At 62.1% G+C, this 21137-nt stretch overlaps 8 protein-coding genes across 8 annotated transcripts, besides 12 other annotated features; all 8 read right to left on the bottom strand.

Annotated features, from left to right (window-relative positions):
* Positions 1 to 81: 81 nt before the first annotated feature.
* Positions 82 to 126: a sequence feature (GA-rich).
* Positions 127 to 934: 808 nt separating this feature from the next.
* Tco025E_05510 (uncharacterized protein) lies at positions 935 to 2794 on the bottom strand (the record flags this gene model as incomplete). Its single annotated transcript, XM_029372404.1, has 1 exon — positions 935 to 2794. One exon carries the CDS (start codon positions 2792 to 2794, stop codon positions 935 to 937), a length of 1860 nt encoding a protein of 619 aa, XP_029227496.1.
* Positions 2795 to 2899: 105 nt separating this feature from the next.
* Positions 2900 to 2928: a microsatellite.
* Positions 2929 to 3193: 265 nt separating this feature from the next.
* Positions 3194 to 3237: a microsatellite.
* Position 3238: 1 nt separating this feature from the next.
* Tco025E_05509 (uncharacterized protein) lies at positions 3239 to 8128 on the bottom strand (the record flags this gene model as incomplete). The annotated part of the gene is made up of 1 exon (XM_029372403.1): positions 3239 to 8128. The coding sequence occupies one exon, from the start codon at positions 8126 to 8128 to the stop codon at positions 3239 to 3241; it is 4890 nt and encodes a 1629-aa protein (XP_029227495.1).
* A 211-nt stretch (positions 8129 to 8339) lies between these two features.
* Positions 8340 to 8361: a microsatellite.
* A 185-nt stretch (positions 8362 to 8546) lies between these two features.
* Positions 8547 to 9041, bottom strand: Tco025E_05508 (efhand domain-containing protein; the record flags this gene model as incomplete). The annotated part of the gene is made up of 1 exon (XM_029372402.1): positions 8547 to 9041. One exon carries the CDS (start codon positions 9039 to 9041, stop codon positions 8547 to 8549), a length of 495 nt encoding a protein of 164 aa, XP_029227494.1.
* A 164-nt stretch (positions 9042 to 9205) lies between these two features.
* Positions 9206 to 9234: a microsatellite.
* Positions 9235 to 9296: 62 nt separating this feature from the next.
* On the bottom strand, positions 9297 to 11099 carry Tco025E_05507 (putative U4/U6 small nuclear ribonuclear protein; the record flags this gene model as incomplete). The annotated part of the gene is made up of 1 exon (XM_029372401.1): positions 9297 to 11099. The coding sequence occupies one exon, from the start codon at positions 11097 to 11099 to the stop codon at positions 9297 to 9299; it is 1803 nt and encodes a 600-aa protein (XP_029227493.1).
* Positions 11100 to 11335: 236 nt separating this feature from the next.
* Positions 11336 to 11365: a microsatellite.
* A 44-nt stretch (positions 11366 to 11409) lies between these two features.
* On the bottom strand, positions 11410 to 12888 carry Tco025E_05506 (uncharacterized protein; the record flags this gene model as incomplete). The annotated part of the gene is made up of 1 exon (XM_029372400.1): positions 11410 to 12888. One exon carries the CDS (start codon positions 12886 to 12888, stop codon positions 11410 to 11412), a length of 1479 nt encoding a protein of 492 aa, XP_029227492.1.
* A 435-nt stretch (positions 12889 to 13323) lies between these two features.
* Tco025E_05505 (uncharacterized protein) lies at positions 13324 to 14151 on the bottom strand (the record flags this gene model as incomplete). The annotated part of the gene is made up of 1 exon (XM_029372399.1): positions 13324 to 14151. One exon carries the CDS (start codon positions 14149 to 14151, stop codon positions 13324 to 13326), a length of 828 nt encoding a protein of 275 aa, XP_029227491.1.
* Positions 14152 to 14222: 71 nt separating this feature from the next.
* Positions 14223 to 14265: a microsatellite.
* Positions 14266 to 14358: 93 nt separating this feature from the next.
* On the bottom strand, positions 14359 to 19056 carry Tco025E_05504 (uncharacterized protein; the record flags this gene model as incomplete). Its single annotated transcript, XM_029372398.1, has 1 exon — positions 14359 to 19056. The coding sequence occupies one exon, from the start codon at positions 19054 to 19056 to the stop codon at positions 14359 to 14361; it is 4698 nt and encodes a 1565-aa protein (XP_029227490.1).
* A 718-nt stretch (positions 19057 to 19774) lies between these two features.
* On the bottom strand, positions 19775 to 20257 carry Tco025E_05503 (uncharacterized protein; the record flags this gene model as incomplete). The annotated part of the gene is made up of 1 exon (XM_029372397.1): positions 19775 to 20257. One exon carries the CDS (start codon positions 20255 to 20257, stop codon positions 19775 to 19777), a length of 483 nt encoding a protein of 160 aa, XP_029227489.1.
* A 98-nt stretch (positions 20258 to 20355) lies between these two features.
* Positions 20356 to 20382: a microsatellite.
* Positions 20383 to 20918: 536 nt separating this feature from the next.
* Positions 20919 to 20991: a microsatellite.
* Positions 20992 to 21007: a microsatellite.
* Positions 21008 to 21035: a microsatellite.
* Positions 21029 to 21087: a microsatellite.
* Positions 21088 to 21137: the final 50 nt, after the last annotated feature.

The raw sequence follows: 21137 nt of genomic DNA, 5'->3' as shown, positions 1-21137 counted from the left end.
CGTCGCGGCGCGGTTCCGGCGCGTTGCGCCGTGCGTCCGCGGTTGGGGGGNGGCGGGGGTCGCGGCTGCCGCCCGCCCGCCCTCCTTCTCTTTCTTTTGGTTTTTTCCTACTCCTCCTCTTTCGCTGTGCTGCTGCGCCGGCCTGGTGCGGGGGGAAGTGATGCCAAACCTTGTGCCTCTGACACCTCTTCTGATAACAGCTTGTGACGAGCGAGCACTCGACGCAGTTATCCCTGGCTGACTCCCCGCCTCCCCGCCCCCCTCTCGGCGCCGCCGCTGCGCGACGCGTGATGCAGAGACTCCTGTGCGCCTGACACCTCTAGTCTGAGCCGCGCCGTGATTTGAGCACAAGATTGGGTTATCCCTGGCTGACCCGCGGCGCCGGGTGCGGCGGGCCGCTTCGCCGTGGAAAAAGGAAAAAAAAAAAAAAGGCTTCGCCGACGACCTTAGCGGTCGCCCCGGGGGCGCGGGAAATACCTTTTTGGATTCCCCGGCTCCTATAAAACGGGCGCGGCCCCCCTACCCACGACAGTGGAGGGGCGAGGGGACAGGTGGGGCCGCCTTCACTCGCGCAGCTTGCCCGAAGAAGGTGTTATAAAACGTCCTTCTTTTGTGGTTGGGGCGTTTTGGGCGCCGCGCGGCGGCTCCCCGTCTTTTTTTGTGGGCGGCGTCCCGTGCGAGGGACTTCGTTCCGGCGGCTTATTCCGCCCCGGGCGTTGCGGGCCGTCCGGCGGTCGCGCGCTTCTTCTTCGCAGCCGTAGCGCGGGGTCGGTGTGGGGTGCGGCTCTCTTAGCTAAAAGGCGAAAGTGAAGGGAGAGGAGGGCGGCGTTGTTGTTCATTTTTTTAGAAAAAAAAAAGCGGGTGGTCTCTCTCGCCGCGGTGGCGGCGGCAAAGGCGAAGGGTAAACGGAAGGAAAACGACACACAAAACGCGACTAAAAGGTCTCCCGGCTGGCGGTACTCGCGGCTGTAGAGGCGGCGCTGTCAAACGACTCTTCGTCGTCGTCGTTGTCCTCCTCGTCGTCGCCGTCCCCGCTCTCGGTGCTGCTGTCTTCCGGGGACGGGCTCGAGCTGCTGCCGCTGCGGCGGCTTTCTGGCAGCCTCGCGGCGACCGCGACTTTGCCGCGGCTTTCCAGCGCCGGGGCCACCTCGTCTCTTATCATGTTGGCCAGCGCTTCCGCGATGTGAACCGAGGCGCGCTGGTAGCCGGCTTCCCCGATCCACCCGTTTCTGCCAGTCCGCTGCTCGAGAGGCATGCCGGCGGCGGCCGGCACCCGCTGCAGCAGCTCCCTCAAAGACGCGTCGTCGCTCAGATCCACGAGCTGAAAGGCCACGTACAGCCGACCCTCCTGAATAACCTCGCTGAGCTTCGCGACAAAGGACCCCCGAGGGCGACATGGCAGACAGTCTGGGCGATTAACATCCGCACCCCGTGTCGCGCGAGCGTCGTCGGCGTGCTTCTTCTCAATCTCCCGCATCACATCTGCGATATGTGGGACGCGGCTGATGTCGCGCAGCAGCGTGCCCAGCTCGGAACGGCGATTGATCTTCACCGCAACGCGCTGCAGCGAGGCTGTGGTGTGGCTGCCGTATGGGTCAAACCCGAGACGAACGCGCAGGCGGTTGAAGGGTCCGTTCTTGATCACGTACGTCAGACAGGACATGACCTTCTTGTTGATGTGGTTGCGCGGGCAGACGCCGGACTGGAGGACGGCGTGCAGCAGCTCCTGCGTGATCCACACCGGGCGCTCGTCCAACAGCTGCCTCATGGTCCGCACTTCCACGCACTCGTTTTCGGCATCGCCGCCGTTGAGGCGTTGAAGGAGGTCGCGCTGCGCGGGGAGCGTGGGGGGCGGGATGTTGGGGTCGTCGGCCATCACCGACAGCGTCGGCATCGCCTCAAACTCCCACTCGAGTGGTCCATCCCCCGTCTCCTCGCGAGTTGCTTCGCCGCCGGGGGGCGGCTTTGAGGACTGTCGCCCGAAGTGGCCGCCAAACTCGCACTCGACCTCAAACGGCGTCTTCTCCGCCACAAAATGCGCCGGCGGAAACAGCGTCCCGCTGCAGAGGGCCGGCGCGGCCGCCAACAGCTCCTTCGAGAAGGGGGCAAAGCAAAAGTCCGCGGGCCGGACAAGGTCCACCTCCCGCGACACCACGCCCACCACCTTCGCCCGCGGCTGCCCGAGGCCTTCGCCGTCGCCGTCGTCCGGCAGGTCCAGTTCCTTCACGACACGGCCGCTGACGCGGTCACGCAGCCGTTTAACGCGCCGGGTGCGGGTCACTTCCACCAACAGGTCGTTTCTGTAGAACCCCTGAAGCAGCACCTGCGGCGCGAACGAGGGAAACGAGTCCCGCAGCATCTTCTCCCGCTCCCACTTCCCCTGCTCACCTGCGTTCTTTAACAGGCTCTGGCTGCTGCCGTCGTGCGGTTGCGGCCTCTCCGCCTCCGCCTCAAAGTCCAGCGGGCGCCAGCCGGAGAAGACCTCGCCTGTGTAGTACTCCGACGCCGACGCGATCCCCGCGCTGCGTTCGTGCGGCTGCTTCCCGGCTCCTGCACCCTGCGTGGGGCCCTCCGCCGGCTCCTTCGCGGTTCCCTCCCCCGGCGCGGGGGAGACCTCATCAAGGGCGGGGCGCAAAAATGACGGCGGGACGAAGGCCTCCACCATTCGACGCTCTTCCTCGCGTAGCCCGCCGCCGCCGTGCGTGCTGGGAGGCCTCTTCGTCGCCGTCGTCACAGGGAGGCAAAAAGGGAGCTCCACCGCGACAAAGCGGCGGTGTGGCGCCACGCCTGACATTTCTTTCCCGCGCTCACTGGGTCGAGCGGGCGGCGGCAGTTCCGTGTTTACGTGCGCCGAAGCCGCGCGGTTTACGGAGCAAAGAAGCGGGAGAAAGCAAGTCGGCAAAAAAAAAATAACAACAACAACAACAAAGATGCCAAGGGACGATACGAAGCTGTCAGAAATAGCCTCTCCCCCACGCCCAGCCCCGTACGCAAGAAGTAGAGTTAAGAAGAGAGGCAGACGTGCAGGCCCTACCAACCCCTGCGCTTCTTCTCTCCCGCCACCCACTGTTTCCGTATTCCTTGTCTCGTTCTTTTTCTTCAAAGGACTCGGGTGAGCACCGGGAACCGCCAAGTAACAGAGACAAGGTTCCCCTTCTTCTTCACGTGATACATATGTAGGAATGCGGAGCACACAACAACAACAAAGACAACAAAAGCAACAAGAAAAACCAACAAACTATAATACATTCGTGTGCCGCTCAATGGCACGACGCTGCCTATAATGGCGGTATGCACTTTGAATTGTGCTGGCGGCCTCGTCCAAAAGCTGCTGAACCTTGCTTCTCCGCCTCTCCTCCCGTAACTGCGCCGCCATACGCTGCGCCCGAATGCGTCGCCAGAACGACTGAAGCACCGTGGCGGCGCGATCGTAGACATCTTCCTCGAGCACCTGATGCTGCTGCTCGTATGCCATTTGGCTTCGCCACTCTTTCCACTCCTGTCGCACCAGGTAGCCGCGGAAGCGTGTCTGAATAATGACGGCGGCCCGCGCCTCCCTCTCATTGGACTTTTGAAGCTCACGCACGCGGTGCTGCTTCCAATAGTCCTGAATAATCTTCGCTGCGTAGGTCTCGACCGTCTCGCGGCGCAGCTTCTCCAGCCTCCGCTTTGAAAGCCACTGACGAACCGCCCTTTGAATCACCTCGGCCGCTTTGCGACGCGCGTTGGCGTAGTCAAGCCGTCGCTTAACCAAATCCCTCTTCGTGGTGAACTCGTGCACCCAAAACAGCTGCCGAACGACCTCGTGCGGATCCACGGTGGCCAAATGCTCCATCTCCTCCGCTAACGCCTTCTCGCGCTTTGCGGCGCGCCGGGCGTTTGCCTCATGAATGGCCCGCCACGATCGATACGCGCACTGAATTATGACCGCACTGCGCCGCTCCAGCGCCGCGCGCTCGCGTTGGCGGCGTTCCTCCAGTTCCTTTTCGCGTCGAAGTCCGCGCGCGTAGACGCGCTCGTAGTGGCCGCGGTACACCGCCTGTATCTTCACCGCCGACCCGTGACGCCTTAAGAAGCGCTCCCGCTCCTTGTCCGTCAAGCGGGCGAGGAGCTGTTTGCGTTTGCGCGCCAACAACTCCTGCTGGGCGGCGCGAACACGCAGGGCGGCGTTGATGCGCGTCACGGTATCATCCCACTTGTCCATGTAGTGCAGCTGCAGCGCGAGCTCCTCCTTGCGTTGCGTTCGAAGGGTCTCGAGCTCCAAGCGCGCCAAGATCCGGCGCCACCAGCACTGGAGAACAATCACCTTCGCCTGGCGAATGCGGCTCACTTCACGCAGGCGGGCGGCCTCCTCCGCCGCCGCCATTTTCCTCCAGAAGCACTGAATGGTGAGTGCCGCCCGGGAACGACACATCCGTTCGCTGGAACGCCGCTCCACCACGGTGTTGACGTTCCGGCGGAATTTGCGCGCGCGCCACGCCTGCTGAATCTTCACAACGTACACCGCAAGGGCCTCTAACGCCCTGCGCTCACGCGCGAGTGCCATTCGCGTCGCCCGCCCACGCCACGCTGCTTGTAAAGTGACGACAGCCTCTTCACGTCGTGTCAGAAGGAGTTTCTTTTGGTGCTGCTTCCTGTGGTACTGGTCGAGGCGAACGAGCTCCAGCCGCAGGAGGAACTGACGCACCGTCCGCTGCATAACAAGCACCGCGCGTGTTTCCTGCTCCAACCGCTTGGCCTCACGCAGGCGACGAAGCTCCTTGCGACACAAATATCCACGATAGTGTGTGGCAATGCACACGCTGGCCGCCTGACGCCGCCGCATACGCTCCACCGTGTCCCTGGCCATGGCACACCGCCACGCACGCTGAATGACGCAGGCGGCCACCACTTTTCGATCGAGCTCCACCCGCATCCTGGATTCATAAATAAGACGGCACCGTATGCTGCACGCAAGACGGCGACCCGCGTAGCCTCGTCCAATGCGCTGAAACTCCTCCGCATACAACGTAAGACGCAAAAAGGAACTTCGCACACTTTGAACGAGCACAGTACTAAGGAAGCATCGCCCCCATGATTGCAGCAGGAGTATAGACTGCGCCTGGAGAAGCCCCAGTCGCTGTCGGCGGGCAACTTCGCCGTAATAGCGTGCCATTGCCCTCTCCTTCGAACGCGTCCTGCAGGAATGGTACCACTGCTGAATTTTTACAGCCGCGCTCTGACGCCGGTTCCGTTCACGCGTCTCGAGGAATCTTCGACGCAGGACGCAGGTGGCGTACCACCGCTGAATCTTCGTCGCCCGTCGCTGTCGCATATTGTGCTCCGCAAGCAGACGTTCCAGCTTGATGCGCGCGACACGCTTCCGCCATTGGCACTGAATCCGCGTCGCCGCGCGCCTTAGCCGCTGCTGACGGAGACGCTTCACAAGATCCACCTCCTTCTCACGACGAAGTCGAACCGCAAGAAGAACGCCGGCATACGCCTGGATGAGGGTAATCCGCTTTTGGTTCACCGCCGACCTCAGCTCCTGCTCGCGGCGGTAGGACTTGTAGTAGCGGAACCACGCCCGAGCCAAGACTCCACGCACCAGGGCCTGTATCGTCGCCGCCGCCCGCTCGCGCCGTCGCTGCTTCTCCGCGGCCAGAATCTCCTGCTTGCGTTGCAGGTAGCGTCTAAATGTCCATTGGATGCGTCGGGCGGCGTGCATTGCCACTTGCAGCTTTCGTTCGTCCTCCAAACGTTGCGCCTCCATCAGGGCCGCGAGGCGTTCCTCTTTCCGCTTCAGGAAGGCTCGGAACGCGCGTTGAATATGCCGTGCGGCGTAGTGCCGCCGCATCTTGCCTGCGACGTAGGCCCGCCGGATGTCTAACCTGCGGAGGAATTGCCGCACGCGTCCTTGCAGCAGAATGGCAGCCTCCGTTTCCCGCCGCTCGCGCTCGGCTTGAAGCTGAGCGAGTCGTTCTTCTTCTGCCCGACGGGCGGCGAGCAGCTTGCCGAGGTGGACGCGAAACACGCGTTGTATCCTTCGGGCCGCAACCACCATCCGAAGCAGCAGCGTGCGGGCCATGCATCCGCGCCAGATGCGTTGAATGCGTGTGGCGGCCCGATGGCATTGGCTCATCTTTTCTGCCCGCATGCCACTCACAAAGCGTTCATACAAGTTTTCCGCCATCTCGGCATCATTTTTGGCCTCCTCCTTGGCCAGCCGTTTTTCCTCCCGTTCCTTCGCCTTGGCAAGTGCACTACCGCGTCTCCCAACGACACCTGCTCGCTTCTTTGCCTCCTCTGCCTTTGCCTGCCGCACCAAGGACCGTTTCACATGTTTTTCCATCGCATCCGCCTCTGCCCCCACGATGCTTCGCCGTGACTGCTGAAGTGAATTGGAACTCTGCGCTTCTATCACCGCGGAACTCCCAAAGGTGCGGCGGCCAAACGGGTTTGGAGCTCCGGGCAAAGCGGAGGTGCTGTGTGAGGCACCCGTTTTTGGGATCGACTTCGACAGGGATATCGAGCTGAGGCTCAGACCGCGCGGTCGCTCCCTTGTTGGGCTGATTGAGCTCGGCGTCGTTCCGCCCTCCGTTCGCAGCGGGGCCAAGACGGCCGGCCGTGGAACGGGTTGCTTCGTGGCGCTACCAAATGCGTTCAGCGGCGCACCTAGTGGGGCTGCTTTTCCGTTGGCGGTGGGGATCTCTGCGTGAAGTGGAACGGAGCCAAACTCCTTTCTCACCACGTGTGAAACCGTGGGGCCAGGCACCGTGTGCGCCTGCATCGGTAGTGAGGGGGTACGAAGTGGCGCGAGTGCGTCTACCTTCGGCAATGAAGGAGGCGCACTTCCAGCCGTGGACAGTAGCAACGAAGCGAATGGCGCGGAAGCAGTGGAGCGTTCCATGGCCGCGCGTGATCCGTGTGACTGGCTGCTTTGCCGCCGCGAACTCTCACGAGTCGCCACCCCGATGATTGGAGCCAAGCAGGAGATTGGAGTCCCCTGCGTTTCCTGCTGCTCTTGTGCCCCTTGCTCCTCTGGTCCCTCACGCACCCCTTCTGAAGATGGCTGCTCCTGTTTCGGCCTCTGCTGCTCCTGCCGTTCTTCCTGCGCCGGCGACGGTGGGGGTGGCGGTAGTAACTCTTGTGTCGGAACGGAGGACGCCTGCGTTTTCCTCTGCGCCCTTGCTTCCACTCGATCCAGACGAAATGCTGGTGCCGCATGCATGCGACGCAGCGCCGCCATTGCGAGTTCGACGGTGGGGCAGTTGGGGTCCACGAAGTACTTCCGACTCGCCTCGAGGGCGCGGTCGTACGCGGCGCGGGACTTGGCAGCGTCGCCGTCGCGGCCGCGGTGCTCGAGGGAGACGCCCAAGTTGTAGAGTCCGACAACCAACATCATAGCGCACGCCGGCAGTTGCTCCTTCTTCTGCCGCGGCATCTGCTCCTCAAGCGCTGCAATGGCGTTCTCCGCGGCGTTCACCGCGTCGTGGTGCTGGTTGAGTTCATTCAGCACAGTGCAAAGGTTCAGGTACGTCGACGGTGACCCGCGCGAGGTGGGGTCGAGGGAGACTTCCAGTTCCACCGCCTGTCGCAGGTACCCAAGCGACTCCTCCAGCCGCCGCCGCCGCTTTTCCATGCAGCCGAGGTTGTTCAGCGTCGCGGCACGCAGCCGCAGCCGACGCGGTTCCACGCCAAGGAAGTAGTTTGCCTCCTCCGCGTCTCGCACATCGGTGAGGAAGAGCGCCTTTCCGAGGAAGAACTCGGCGGCCCCAAACCGCTTTTCGTTGAAGGCAGCCACAGCGTAGCCGTTGCAGCGCAGCACGAGCTCCTCCGCCTGCTCCACGCTACTGCCGCCACGCGGCAGAAGCCCTTCTGCGATGAGGGGCGCGAGCAGCGGCGCCACAGCCGCCTCGTTGGCGTGACGCAGCAGCAACGCGGACTCCGCGCACTTGACGCTCTCCGGGTGGTTGCCGTGCCGCTCGAGGTCCGCAGACATCTGCAGGAGGAACCGCATGGCCGACACGACCGAGGACGGTTCCTTGGGGTTCACCGTGCCGATGGCGCCCTGGGCGGTGAGCGACATCATCCACTCCTCCGCGGCGCTCAGCGACACCCCCCGCGAGGGGCGCGCCGCAAAAGCCATTTTTTGTTTGTCTTTTTCTTCTTCTTTCCCTGACGTGTTTCACCAAAACCCTTCTTTTCCCTTTCTATCTCCCCCACGCCTCGTGGGGCTTCTGGTCGTGTCGCTCTTTTGTTGGGTTGTTTGTTTGGGGATTTTCCCCACGCGGCAAACGGGAAACAAAAGTAAAAAAAAAAAAAGGACACCAAACATACGAGCGGCGGCAGAGCCCAGCGGAGGAGGAGGAGGAGGAAGGACGGTCCACAGGCACACGCCGTCTGCGGGGCGGCGAGCGGGGGCGGCTGAAAAAGGAGGAGCGAGGGGGCACAACACTCGATATTCGCGGGCACGACAGGCCCGCACGCAAACTCTTCCACCCCACCCCCCCCCGCCGCTCAGGCACAGACGCAGACAACAGGCACCTCCCGCCCGGCCGGTGCTGTCACCTCGCCAGCTCGTCAAGAATCTGCCGCGGGGTGAGTTTGTACTCCCTCGTGGGGCGCAGCATGTGCGCCGCAAGCCGGGCAACGTCCAGCGTGCCCTCTTCATTTGGCTCGAGCCCCACCAAGACGCGCTGGTACGCGTCCGCGTCGATGGCCTCGCCCATGCGGGTGAGAATCACCCGCAGCTCCTCGGGGGTGAGTGCCCCGGCGTCACTTGTGTCAAAGACTTTAAGCGCCGTCGCCAGCTCCTCCGCTGAGCGGAAGTCCTGCGTCTTGAGGGCTTGCGTTTGCTGCAGGAACTTCTGGAACTCACTGCGCGTCACGGTGTCGCCGGAGGCAAAGTGCCTGCGAAGCAGCGCCGCCATCTCCGCCGGTGTGGAGAACATCCCACAGCTCCGCAGCACGTGCGGGATGCATGTGGCGGGAATATGGCCAACGCGGTCCGTGTCGTACAGGTCGAAGGTTTGCAGCAAAGCCGCCGTGGGGACGGACATCGCACACAGGTGAGTAACGCCTGTGAGGAGCCACACTGCCTACGCCGAGAGCGCGAGAGAAAAAGGGAGAGAAGGAAGGAGCGTCCACCACACGCACACACAGACACAGTTGGGGGGTAAATGCAGCATCGCGTCACCACCCACCCACCAGGGGACGTGGCAGCCACACACGCACACACACACACAAACTCACTCCGCCCGCAATCCTCTTTTCTCCCATGCTGTTAAACCGGCCTTCTTCTTTTGCTTTTCCCCTCACCTTCTCTTCAAGAAACTCATCTCATCCTCATCCTCGTCCTCATCCTCATCCTCGGTGTCGCCACTCAAGGACGGCGCGTCGGTTGTTTTTGCTGCCGTTGCCCTCTCCTTGCGCAGCGCCATCATTTCATCCTCCTCCTCCTCCTCCTCCTCCGCCTCGGCCACGCCGCCGTGCTGCAGGAGGGCGGGTGCCACGAACGACGTCGCCTCCGTTTCCGTCGGAACCACCGCGTCCTCCTCGCCCTCCGCCACAACGTCCCACATGGACCAGTACTTGCCGTGCGCCACCGTCAGCAGCGCGGTGTCCGCGCCGCCGGCTGGGCGGCACTGCGCCCGCACGGGTGAGGGACCATGCAGCACCTGCACGCACACACCCGCGGCGTCTGCATCCCACAGTCGCACGGTGCCGTCTAGTGAGGTCGACGCCACGGCAGCGGGAAGGACAGGAAAGGCGGGATTGGCGCAAAACGACACCGACGTCACGACGTCTTCGTGCCCGACCAGGATGCACGGCGCCTCTGCGGCTCCGCGCGCCAAATACCGTGCGTCCCACAGGTGCACAACATTGTCAGCGCCGCCGGATGCAAAACGAACTCCGCAAGGCGACCACGAAACACACGTGCAGAAATTCAAGTGACCACCGTGCTTTCCCGCCGTTGTAAAGACATGCCTTCCGCTTCGTAAGTCCCAGCTTACCACACGGCCCGCCTTGTCTGTCGTAGAGAGAAGTGACCCATCCGGGTGGAAGCAGACGCCCAGTGTCCCCCCCGCCGTTTCATAGCCGTCTTGTGTCAACAGATGCGGCAGGCTTCCCAGAGGCGCAACACCAGCGGAATCCCACAAGCACACAGTAGAGTCATCACTGGTGGAGGCAAGTAGGGAGCCTGTGGGATCCACAGCAAGACGCTGAATGCGCGCCGTATGCTGCGCCTCACTTGTAGCTACACGCTCAAGGCCGGCCTGACCAGCCTTTTTCTCGCCATGTGCACCAACGCCAACGTTGTTACTCGTAGCATCACCCTCGTCATTAGTCGCGTCACTAGTAATACGCCAGGCAGCAATACAGTAATCAAACATGGTAGTGGAGAAAACCAAGGGGTTTGTCGGATGTGCGGCAAGGTGCTGGACATGCCCCCAGCCGCTGTCGCAGCTAGAGACGCTCACCAGCGGCAGACAGGCGTCCGTATTCCACACCGTGACGACGCCGTCCGCTGCGCCAGTGACGACCGTGTGTGGCAGCACGGGCACGGCGGCGCACGCCGTGAACGGCATACAAAGCGTCCCTACGAGTGAGGATGACGCACCCCCACCGTGACTGCCGCGACTACACCCCATTTTGACGTTGCGAACGGACTTCGTCAGGCGCATGCGCCGCAATGGACGCACGGCCGCCTCGTGAGCGGGGCGAAGGACCCTCGAGGATGCCACAAAGGCCTCCTTTAGGCTTGCGATGCGAAGCTCCGCGCGCGCCAGTGAGAGCGGCAAAAGTGCCTGGCGCCGCTCCACCAGCGCTGGTGACGCCAGCGAAAAGGCTTCTTTGCTTCGCACGGGAGCGCTTGGGGCAGACGCACCTTGAGCCCTTCTGCCACCTTGCGGGGGCGGCAGTGCGGCGGGGGCCGTGGAGTGTTTGCTACGCACGTCGTCAAGCGTTCGGTAGCCGCCCTCGATCATGAGTTTGCGCAGGCGGTAGCGACGCTCGGAAGCCGCCTCGGCAAACACGACAATTGGGGCCTCCAGCAGGCGCAGCCCCTGCTGCACCTCATGATCGGTGGCGGGAATGACAGGGTCAACCAGTTCCATCCGCCGCGCCCTACTGTGTGGGAGTGTGAATGAGAGCAAACAAGAAAAAAAAAAGAGGAGGTGCTTCGCCCGTCCGTCCAGGCAGCGCAGCTGCGGTCGCGGGAGAAGAAGAAGAAGAAATGCGGGAGAGCGCAAAGGAAAGCCTTCGCACTCTGCACAGCCACACCATACGATGGGAAAAGACGCATCAGAAGCGGCCGAGATGCATGTATCTGCATATATTTATAGCGGCACACAGAGAGAGAGAGAGAGAGAGAGAGCGAGAGCGAGCGAGCGATGAGGAAGGCTTTGTAACACTTCGTGTTGCCCGTCAGGGGACTTTGTTGGCCGCACGCGACAGGCTCGCGCTCCTTTCAACCATCAGCAACGCCATCAAGAACCACACATGCAAGCAAAGTATGTAGAACACGACGGCAAGGCGCACGACAGGCTGCCGACGCAGCAGTCGGCCGAAGCGCAGGGCCGCCGCATCCACGGCGGCCGTCAACTCCACCACCACCGACATCAACCTGCCGGTGGAGGAGAGGCGCCGGAGGAACATCGGGCGGGGATCTGCCGCGTCCCGCATCAGCTGCTGCGAATGCGTCACAGTTACGCGTGTGGTGCGCTCCTCCTCAAGCCGAACCGTCGCACGCTCGCAGCGTCGCCGCCACTCGGCTGCATCCCGCATGGCCGCCTCCAGTGCGTTCTGCTTCTCCAGCAGTTGGTGGGAGAAAAGCACCCCGTCCCGCGACCCGGCGTCATCGGCGCGAAAGGCGACGAGGGTGCCGGCTGCGGTGAAGGTGCCGCCGTGCCGCTCCACCGCCGCCCGCAGTTCGTTTAACTCCCGTTGTCGCCCCTGCAACAGGGCCCTGCTCCGCTGGTGCGCCGCCACCTCACTCTCAAGGGCCTCCTGCGCCCCACGCAAGTCCAACCGCGCAAAGTCCAGCTGTTGGACGACCGCAAGTCGTTGCTCGTGTGCGGCGTCGACCTCGCGACGCCCGGCCGCAAGCTGCGCTTCCAGCCGCTCCTTTTCTCGCTGCATGGAGGCGAGCATGCCCTCTAACTCTTCCTCCCGCTGCCGTGCCGCCGCGGCTTCACCGCCGTGCGAAGTGTCCTTTTCGCCGTTGCCCAAGAGCTCAGCTCCCCCCTCCTGCAGCTCAAGACGGCGATGAAGCTCGTCGTACTCGCGCTGCTTGTCCTCCAGTAGGCAGCGCGACTTCGCCTTATGCTCCTCAAAGCGAGCCCTGACGGTGCGCAGCGACTCCTCCAATTGGTGCACCTGCAGCGAGCGCTGCAGCAGTTCCTGCCGCGCGGCCTCCGCAGCCGCCTGGTGGCGCCGCACGTTTTGTGCGAGGGCGTCAATTTCCTCGTCTTTTCGCCTCAGGAGCGAGGACTCCACCTCGCGTTGAAACATCATCGCCGTCGCCGCAGCCGCCCCCTCCTCAACGTGGCTCCACGTCCCCTGCGCCGTGCCGCCCATGTCCCCCGCCGTCGCTGCCGACAAGGGCGATGCGCCGCCGCCCCCACTGGCGTTGCTGCCGTGCGTGTTTGCCTCCGCGTGGCGGCCACGCAGTGCTGCCGGTTGGTGCGGGAACGGCGGCGGCGCGGCGGCGCTTCCGCTGGGCGCCGTTGGTGCGTGCGGGCCGTGCACGGCTCTCCCCTCGCTGCCGTCCCCGGACCCCGCGTCTCCCTCCGGTTCGACCTGCGGCGCCGTCGCCGTCACCGTCGCCGCCACCGCCCGCTGCCGTGCGTGTTCCTCCGCCCGCTCGTCAACCGCCTCCAGGAAGGCCGTCACGCCTTGAAACATGTCGCCAGGGGAAACACACCCGCGCCGTTTGCCTGGGAAGGATCCTACTCACCGCTAACTCCACAATCCACTGCGCACATGCATCTATGCCGCAGTCGCGTGTTGACCGTTGGCAGTCGTCGCCAAAATGCGATGGGACCGCGGCGGGAACGAGCGAGAGCGAGAGAGAGAAAAAAACACGGAAAATAACAACAACAACACAAACGAGAGCTGCAAAAACTATCAGGGGATAACTCGCAGCCAAGTCGGTGAGGATTTCGCGACATGAGACGGCAGAAGCGCACGGGCACGCGACAAGCCGTGCGCAGGGGAAAAGAGCGCGCATCAAAAATGAAAAAGCAGCAACAACGAAGAAAACACGACTCCAGTGACGAGCGGAAGAGGAGGACTTCACCGCTCGACGGCCGCCGTATCGGCCAGCTTCACAGCTGTTGCTTATACCTCCTCCTCCTCCTCCACCGGCGCCGTGTCGTGGTGTTCCAGCAACGGGGCGTAGCCCTCTGCCTCCGGATCGTGCACGCCGTCATAAAACCCCACTTCCGCATCATCAGCATCGTCGGCTAGGTCCCCTGCGCCTGCCGCCGCGTTGCTACGCGCGGATGCACGAATGACTGACGCAAATGGGGCCTCGCCTGGCTCCTCCATCGCGTGTCGAAGCACTTGACGGATGGCTGCAAATACTTTTTCCGTACCCGCCGCTTCTTCTTCCTCTCCACTCAGCTTCTCTTCCTCTGTCTGTGTCGGTCCCTTGTCAATCATCTGCTGTATCTGCACTAAGTGGGTCATGGCATGCTCGTAGGCGTGTTGCAAATTGGCAATGGCGCAGCAGAGTTCTGCAAAGTCAAGCCTCGCCTCACAGATGGGGTTGCCATACTTGTGCACGGCGGTGACGTGCATCTTTTCAAAGGAGCCGAGCTTCTCAGCAATTGCAAGGCGTGCGGCCTCCTGCATGATCTCCGTTTGCAGCACGGGGTCCTCAAGACTTTCCAGCGCCTGGAGGTGCAGCGGCAACGTCACGGTGCCGGAAACGTTTACCGTAACGTCTGTCGTGGGCCCCAACCCGTGCCCCTCCATCTCCCTCGCACGTGCCTTTCCTTCCCTGGCTATGGGTGCCTCCCGCACCCCGGTCCGTCGGCGACGGGCGAGAGAAAGGGATAGGGTGCAAAAAAAAAAAAAGGGGGCGGGAAAGCTGTAGGCAAATACCAGAGCGGAGCAGCGGGGGACAGGGAAATGGGCTATTGCCGCGGGGAAGGAGATGGGCATCGGCTGCGGCAAGGAGGCCGCGAAAAAGGAGCAATTGACACGATACAGCTAAGCGATACCAATAACAGAACATATATATATATATATATATATATGTATGTATGCATATATATAAGACACACAGATGTCATGCAGATACTCTACCCCCTCATACTTTTTGTTTTTGTTTTGACTACCTCTGCTTCGCACAGACTCTGACGCATAAGACTACCAATCAAGCAGTGTGTCCATGTACCGCGACCCACGAAAGCGGAAGGCACAGCCGTACATCGACTCGTGTCGGGGAATCTCACTCTTGAGGTGCTGCGTCAGCCGCAAGAGCTCTTTCCGGAACTCCTCCGCCTGCGCACTACTGCTACCACCGCCACCACCACCAATACTATTGCTGCTGTTGTTGTTGCCGGACGCGCTCCTCTCAAGCTCCTTGAGGCGGTGCATCAGGAACTCGCGCCGCGTGACGACCTCTAGCAGGGGAAGCTGCAGCTCCAGCCGCCGTGTTTCCTTCTGCACCTCCATCGCACGCTGCGGCGGCGGCAGTTGGGACCAGCGACGCAGCGTCTGTTCCTGCTCCGCCTCTGGCACCTCCATCACGGACCACAGCTGCTGCAGCTTCTCGTCAGAGGCGTCACGCACCGCGTCCGTGCGATCGTCGCCGGCCGTCGTGCCGTACGGTGTGCGCGGGGTCGCCCGCACGTTCAGCTGTGAGAAGGTGTCATCCACGCCGCGCTGGTAGTGTTGGGGCTGCCGCGGCAGGGCAACCGGTGTGAACTCCTGCAGCAACGAGTGGCGCCCTGCCGCTGGGGAGGCCGCGGAGCACGACGAAGAAGTGTCGGCGGGCTGACGCCGCCGCTGCTCCTCGCGTGCCGTGAGTTCTCTCAGTAGTCGTTGCTCCTCCTCGCCGAGGGCGCGGCATGCCCAGGCCTCCCGTTCCGCACGAAGGGCGTCATGCAACTCCTTGTAAACGTTTTCATACTTCGCCTGCACCTCCCGCAACGCCTGCAGCTTCTGCTCCTCGTGGGTGAGGCGCAGCGCATCCACGTCGGCGCGCGCCTCGCGAAGTTGGTCCTCCAGCTCCGCGCGACGCCGCTGCTCGTCCTCCAGCACGGCGAAGGAGGCCTGCAGCTTCTGCTCAAACTCTGCGCGTGCCTGCCTGGCGGTCTCACTTGCACGGCTCTCCGTCTGCGCAAAATACGTGGAAAGCGCCGTGTCTATTTCACTGCGAAGCGCCGCAAGATGGGCGCTGAAGAGGCGCTCCATATTTTGAGATTTGTCCTCCCGTTCCTGCTGCTCCACCTTCACCCGCTCCAATTGCTCCTGCATGAAGGCAACGTACTTTGCCTCCATTTCCTCACGCAACGCGGCCAGCTGCTCCGCCACGCGCCCCGCCACGTCCATGTCTGAGGTGAGGCACTCGCGCAGTCGCAGTTCCATGCCTCTATGCATGGCACAGAGACTCTCGTCGTATTTCCCCTGCAGCTCGGCCTTGTGCTCCTCGAGTTGGGTGAGGTGCAGCTGCTGCAGTTGCTCCACCCGCCGCATGTAGTCCTCTTGATGCTGCTGCGAGGTTGCCTTCACGGCGCACATCATCCCGTCAAACTCCTCCTGCAGCGCCCGCACACGTGCGTTGGCCGACGCCTGCTGCTCCCGGCCCTGCACCTCCATGCGTTCCAGTACCCGCCGGAGTTCCAAATCGAAGGCCGTCTCACGCTCCCGGAGCAGCGTCTGCGCCCGCTGCTTTTCCTCCGCAAGGCGGCTCTCGTGTTCCTTGCGCAACTCCGCCAGAATCCCCTCGTGATACTGCCGTTCTGCCTTCAACGCAGCCTCGTGTTTGTCTTGCAGCTCTTCCTCGCGCCGCCGCAGCTGCTCCTCGTACTGGCGCCACTTTGTCTGCAACACCACATCTTGCCGTTCCACCACCGCCCTCCGCCGCTGTAGCTCCTCCTCCAGCTCTGTTTCATGCGCGAACTGCATCTGTTGGATCTCCGCCCGGTGCGCGCCCTCCATCGACCAGGTCTTCTCCAGCCAGGCCGTCTTCAGGCCCTCCCACTGCTGCTGCTGCTCCTGCGAGCGCTGCCACGTCGCCTCGGCGAGGATGCGTTGCTGCTCCTCCAACATCTGCATGGCGTGCTCGGCTGCCTCCTTTTCCATGCTCGTCTGGCTCGCCAGCAGCGTCTCATGCAACGCCCTCTCGCGCTCGTCCAAGGCCGCTCGCTCCATTCGGAGTGTCTCCTCCGCCTGCGCCCGCACGCGCGCGAGATCGGCGGCGCTGCATGATTCCAGACGTCTCCTGTAGGCCACGCGTTCGTTGTTAAACGCCTCCAACTCTTCCTTGCGCGCCTGCAACCACAAGGACTCAGACTCCTCCTGGTACGAAAGCATCAGTTCCGTGACAACCACTAGGTGCTGTTGCATGTCAGATTTGGCCCTCGCAAACCGCTCCGCGTACTGCTCGGCGATCTCCTCGTGCAGCTTCGTGCGTTGCACCTCCCAGCGCTGCTGCTCAGCATGCAGCGCAGCAAAGCTGTCGTCGTACGCCGTCTGCAGCGCCTCACGCTCCCGTCGAATGTAATCAAGCGCGCTCTGTTGTGCCGCATCCATTTTACGCGCAAAGGCCTCTTGCAATTCCTCCTCACGACTCCGCACATCGGCCATCGATTGGGCCACGCGCGCCTCTAGTACTCGTATCCGGTCCTGAAATGCCTTTTCCTGCTCGTTGAAGACGGCGACACATCGTTCATTTGCCTCGTTTTGCGCCTGCGCAATGGCGGCGTCGCAGCGTTCCCGCTCCCACTGTTGCTGCTGCAGGAATGCCTGGTGAAGGGCATCGCCTTCCGCCCGCTGTCGCTCGGCGGCGGCCTTCTCCTTCTCCTCCAAGTCGCGCAGGAAGGCCTCACGCGTCTTGGCGAGCCCGTTCAGCTGCTCCGCCTCCCACGCCGCCCGCTGCGCGCGTTCCTCGTCGAGGCGCCTCCCCCACACGGCGTTGAGCTCCTCCTGCTCCTGCGCCCGCTGCAGCTCGCCCTGCTGCTTCACCGCAACGCACTTCTCCTCCCACTCCCTCACACGCGACACCACCTTCTCGTACTCGCGCCGGGAGACGCCAGGCCCAACACCCGCGTCTTCTGTGCCGCCGAGAGCCTCGTCGAGCAGCCTGTCGTACCGCTGCCGCATCTCTTCAACCTTTTGATGCCACGCCACGTCCTGCTCGCGCCGCGCGCGCGCCACGGCGCCCTCCATCTCCGCCGCACTCAGCTCCAGCTCCTGCGTGAGTCGCTCGATGCGGGCCGACATGGTTTCGTTGTCGTGGCGCAGCATTTGCACCACTTCCATGTGCCGTTCCAACCCCCGCATCGACTCCTCGACGCGACTGCTCCAACGCAGCTCGGCGGCCTCCTCCACCTGCACCACACGCTGCTCATACGACGCGAGGAGCGCGCCTTCGCGTTCCGCCTGCTCACCACGCATGCGATCAATCGTGGTTTGATACTCCTTGCTCAGCCGCTGCACATCGTTTTTGTACGTCGCAGACTCCTTCTCAAGCATCGACGACCACCGCTGCTCCACCTCACTGCGGACCTCCAGTCCCTTGGCCAACGCGGCCCTATCGGACTGATGCTCGGCCTCCTGTAGCCGTCGCGCCATCTCCGCCTCCTTTGCCGCCATCTGGACATGCAACTCTCTCATCGCATTCTGCACCTCCTCCACCGCCGCGGCACACTCCCGCTGCATCTGCTGCGTATTTGCGTTCATTCTGGCAATCTGCTCCTCATGCTCCCGTTGCAGGTCCTCGCGTCGTGCGATGAGGTCCTTCATGGCCTCGGTCTGCTGCTCTTGATGCTCACGAACAAGCTGCTCACGCAGCTGCGAGAGATCCCGCATCGCCTCCTCCAGGGCATGCACGTGCAACGTTTCATGCTCCTTGACAGCCAGCTGCTCGGCAGCGATGATTTTCTTACGCTCCTCCTGCATAATCTTCACCCAGCCACGCTCCCGCTCCGTAATCTTCTCATCATACATTTTACACCGGTCGTAGAACTCCTTGTCCAGGATTTCCTTGTATTCCTCCTTGAAAATCTCCGCGTGGCGCATGACCTCCCCCTCCAATTCCAGTCGAAGCTCACTGTGGTCGCGAAGGGCGTGCGTCGTCTTCTCGAGCAGCGTTCGACTAACTTCTTTCACGTCCTGCTCATGCTCCGCCAGCGCCTGCCGAGTTTTTACCATCACGGCCGCCTCAAACGCCGCCTTCTGTTCTTCAAACTCACGCGAGCGACGGACCCACTCCTTTTCGAACACCTCCATGTGTTGCGAGAGGCGCGCCAGACTGCTTTCCTCCCCGGCGCGCACCACGGCCTCGTACTCCGACATTACTTGCATGGCGCGGGCAATGATGTCGCCTTCCTGCCCGCGTTTTGAGGTCTCACTGCGCAGCTGCGAGGTTCGCAGGTTTAAAAGCTCCCGCTTCTCCTGCTGATAGCGGCGCTCCGCCTCCTGCAGCATCAGGCGTGTGTCTTGCAGCTGCTGCTGCAGCCGCTCGTACTCGTCCACCGACACCAACCGCCCAGACTGACTTTCCTGCCGTGCCTCCTCCTCTGGTTGCGCGCGCTGACCCATGAGACGCCCCACCTTCTCCTTTTCCCGCTGTAATTCCTCTAGCAGCCGTGTCTCTCGCTCCTGCGCCCGGCCACGCTCCTCCAGCAGTTTATACTCGTACTCCGCCACGGTACGTGCAAAGCGCTGCTCCACCTCCCGGTTGAGGGCGACACCATTGCTGTAGGGGCCCGAGGGCGTGGCGGAGGCACTCCCGTCCGTCTCATTGGCTGGACGGCGGTAAGGAGCCCCGGCGTTGCTGCTGCCGCCGCCGCCGCCACCGCCGCGTCCAACCCCCAGCGGCGGAGTTGGCGACGCCATTGCGGAGCTGCAGTGAAAAATTTCAAGCGGGAAACGAGTGAACGTGTGTGCTGCCGCGGAGCGTCTATCGCCTGCTAGTCGTGTGCCCTCCGCTACACCCCTGCGCTTGAGCGTGAGCGGGGAGAGAGCGCCGGCACAGCACAGGGAGAGAGGAGAAAGTGGCCACGGCGACACCGCCGGCAGCCGGTGGAGGGAGCCACCGCGCAAAAGCACCAAAACCGAAAAGGGGGGGAAAAAAAGAAAAAAGAGTAAAGTGTCGACTTCTTCCTCGTGGCGAAAGTGTTGTTGCCGCCCGCCACAAATGCGAAGAAGCAAAGCGCCACATAAAGCAAAGACGGGTGACGCAGTTGAAGCCCCTCAGCCGGAGGAAAAAAAAACAGAGGACAACCGCTGAACCGCGCGAAACTAAAGCAGACAGATGCCACCACGAAAGCAACGACAAAACAACAACAAGAAAAGAAATATTAAAAAAAACTATAGGCCTTAATTTCCCCAAGAAAAAATGCTGCAATGACAGTGTCCACTTATCCCTCGTGCTTTGGGACCACAGAGATGTATGCGTTTAGGGTGTGTATTCACTCCTTCAGTAGCCAATGGGGAGATAGAGAGAAAGAGGCCGCGAAGATCCTTCACCGCCCACACTTACTTCCCTGCTGGTGACATTTGAAGTTGCGGAAGGGCGTTTTTGCGCGCCCGCAAACACCAAAAGGAAAACGAATCAGCCCTTCTCTTCTAAGGCCCGTCTGCGGCGCCGCGGGAGAGCAGCCGCGTGACGCAGCCGCGCACTGTCGCACTCTCCCCTTCCGGGCGTCAGCTCCGCCACCACCACCCTCCCTCCCTTTTTCTCCCCACGGCGCACGCCCAGCGCACAAGTGCCGTCCCCCCACGCGCCTGTGGACGCCGGCACGAGGGAAATACGTCCCGCAACACGCCCAAGTGGCCGTCCAGGCAACGCGCTCTTTGCGTGCTCTCTCCCCACTACCCCGGCCGCGTGTTCCTGCAGACGGATCCCCCGCCGCCCACGGACGCCGCTTGAAGGCGGGCCCCGCAGGCCGACTATTCTCGTCCGGCCTCCTTGCGCCTCCCTTTTCCCCCACTGCCGCGCTGCAGCGTCCGAGTGCCGCGCGCCGTCGTGGGCCGTCGCAAAGAGGCCCAATGCATCACTTTTTCTTTGGCCCGGCGGTGCAGAAGTGACCACCATCCGCCACGGTGCGAGTGCCGTCACGGCGCCTGCCAGTCGATGGGCAAGCGTCAGCAAGTGAAGACGCCGTGGGGCCACTTCAGCCGCACGGCCGTCTTGGAGGCCGCTTCGGCGGCGGCGGCGGCTACCCGCCCCACACCCCGGGAAGGATGAGGACTGCCGCGCGATGCATTGCGCCCACACACATCGAAGTGATTGCCTTTTCCAAAACAGTCATTCTACGACTGAGCAAAATAAAAACAATGAAAGGTTGAAAGGATAAGATTATTATTGGGGGCAGTTTTCCCGTTATTTGGCGGCGACACAGACACGCCAAGCTGGGCCACTTCCCTTCTCCGCGGGCTCTCCATTCAACGTAACCAGGAGTGCAGGAGCGTGACGGAGTTCACCAAGGGAGGCATTGACATATGAAAGCACGAAAGCATAAGGAAATCCACCACGTACACGCACGCACGGAGAGGGTGAGAGAGTGAGAAAAAAAAGAAAGACTTCATTTATACTCACATGCCTGCGGATGCATACACCCAAATAATATTTAAGAAACAAAAAAAAACGACGGCCACGTTCGAAACAGTAAAAAAAAGGAGTACGGCACATAGTGACAGTTGCATGCATATGGGGTCTCTCCTTTGATGGCCGTCCGCCCAGAAAGACGGGCGAAAAAAGAAAAAGAAAACAAGTACGATGAAAACGCAGCAGAAGAGATAAAGAAGGAAGGAAAGAAAGAGAAGAGAGAGAGAGAGAGAGAGATAAATACATATATAACTAAGAACAGAAACACACACGCACACACGCACATGCGCGACGAAGAACAAGACACACAAACAAACGACTCTCCTTTCGCACCAGACAAAATCCTTCCACAATGTGAGAAATACAT

The sequence above is a fragment of the Trypanosoma conorhini genome (genome assembly GCF_003719485.1).
Source record: "Trypanosoma conorhini strain 025E chromosome Unknown Tco_14.4_contig_00325, whole genome shotgun sequence".
Lineage (NCBI taxonomy): Eukaryota > Euglenozoa > Kinetoplastea > Trypanosomatida > Trypanosomatidae > Trypanosoma > Trypanosoma conorhini.
This window is presented reverse-complemented; position numbering and strand designations above follow the sequence as displayed.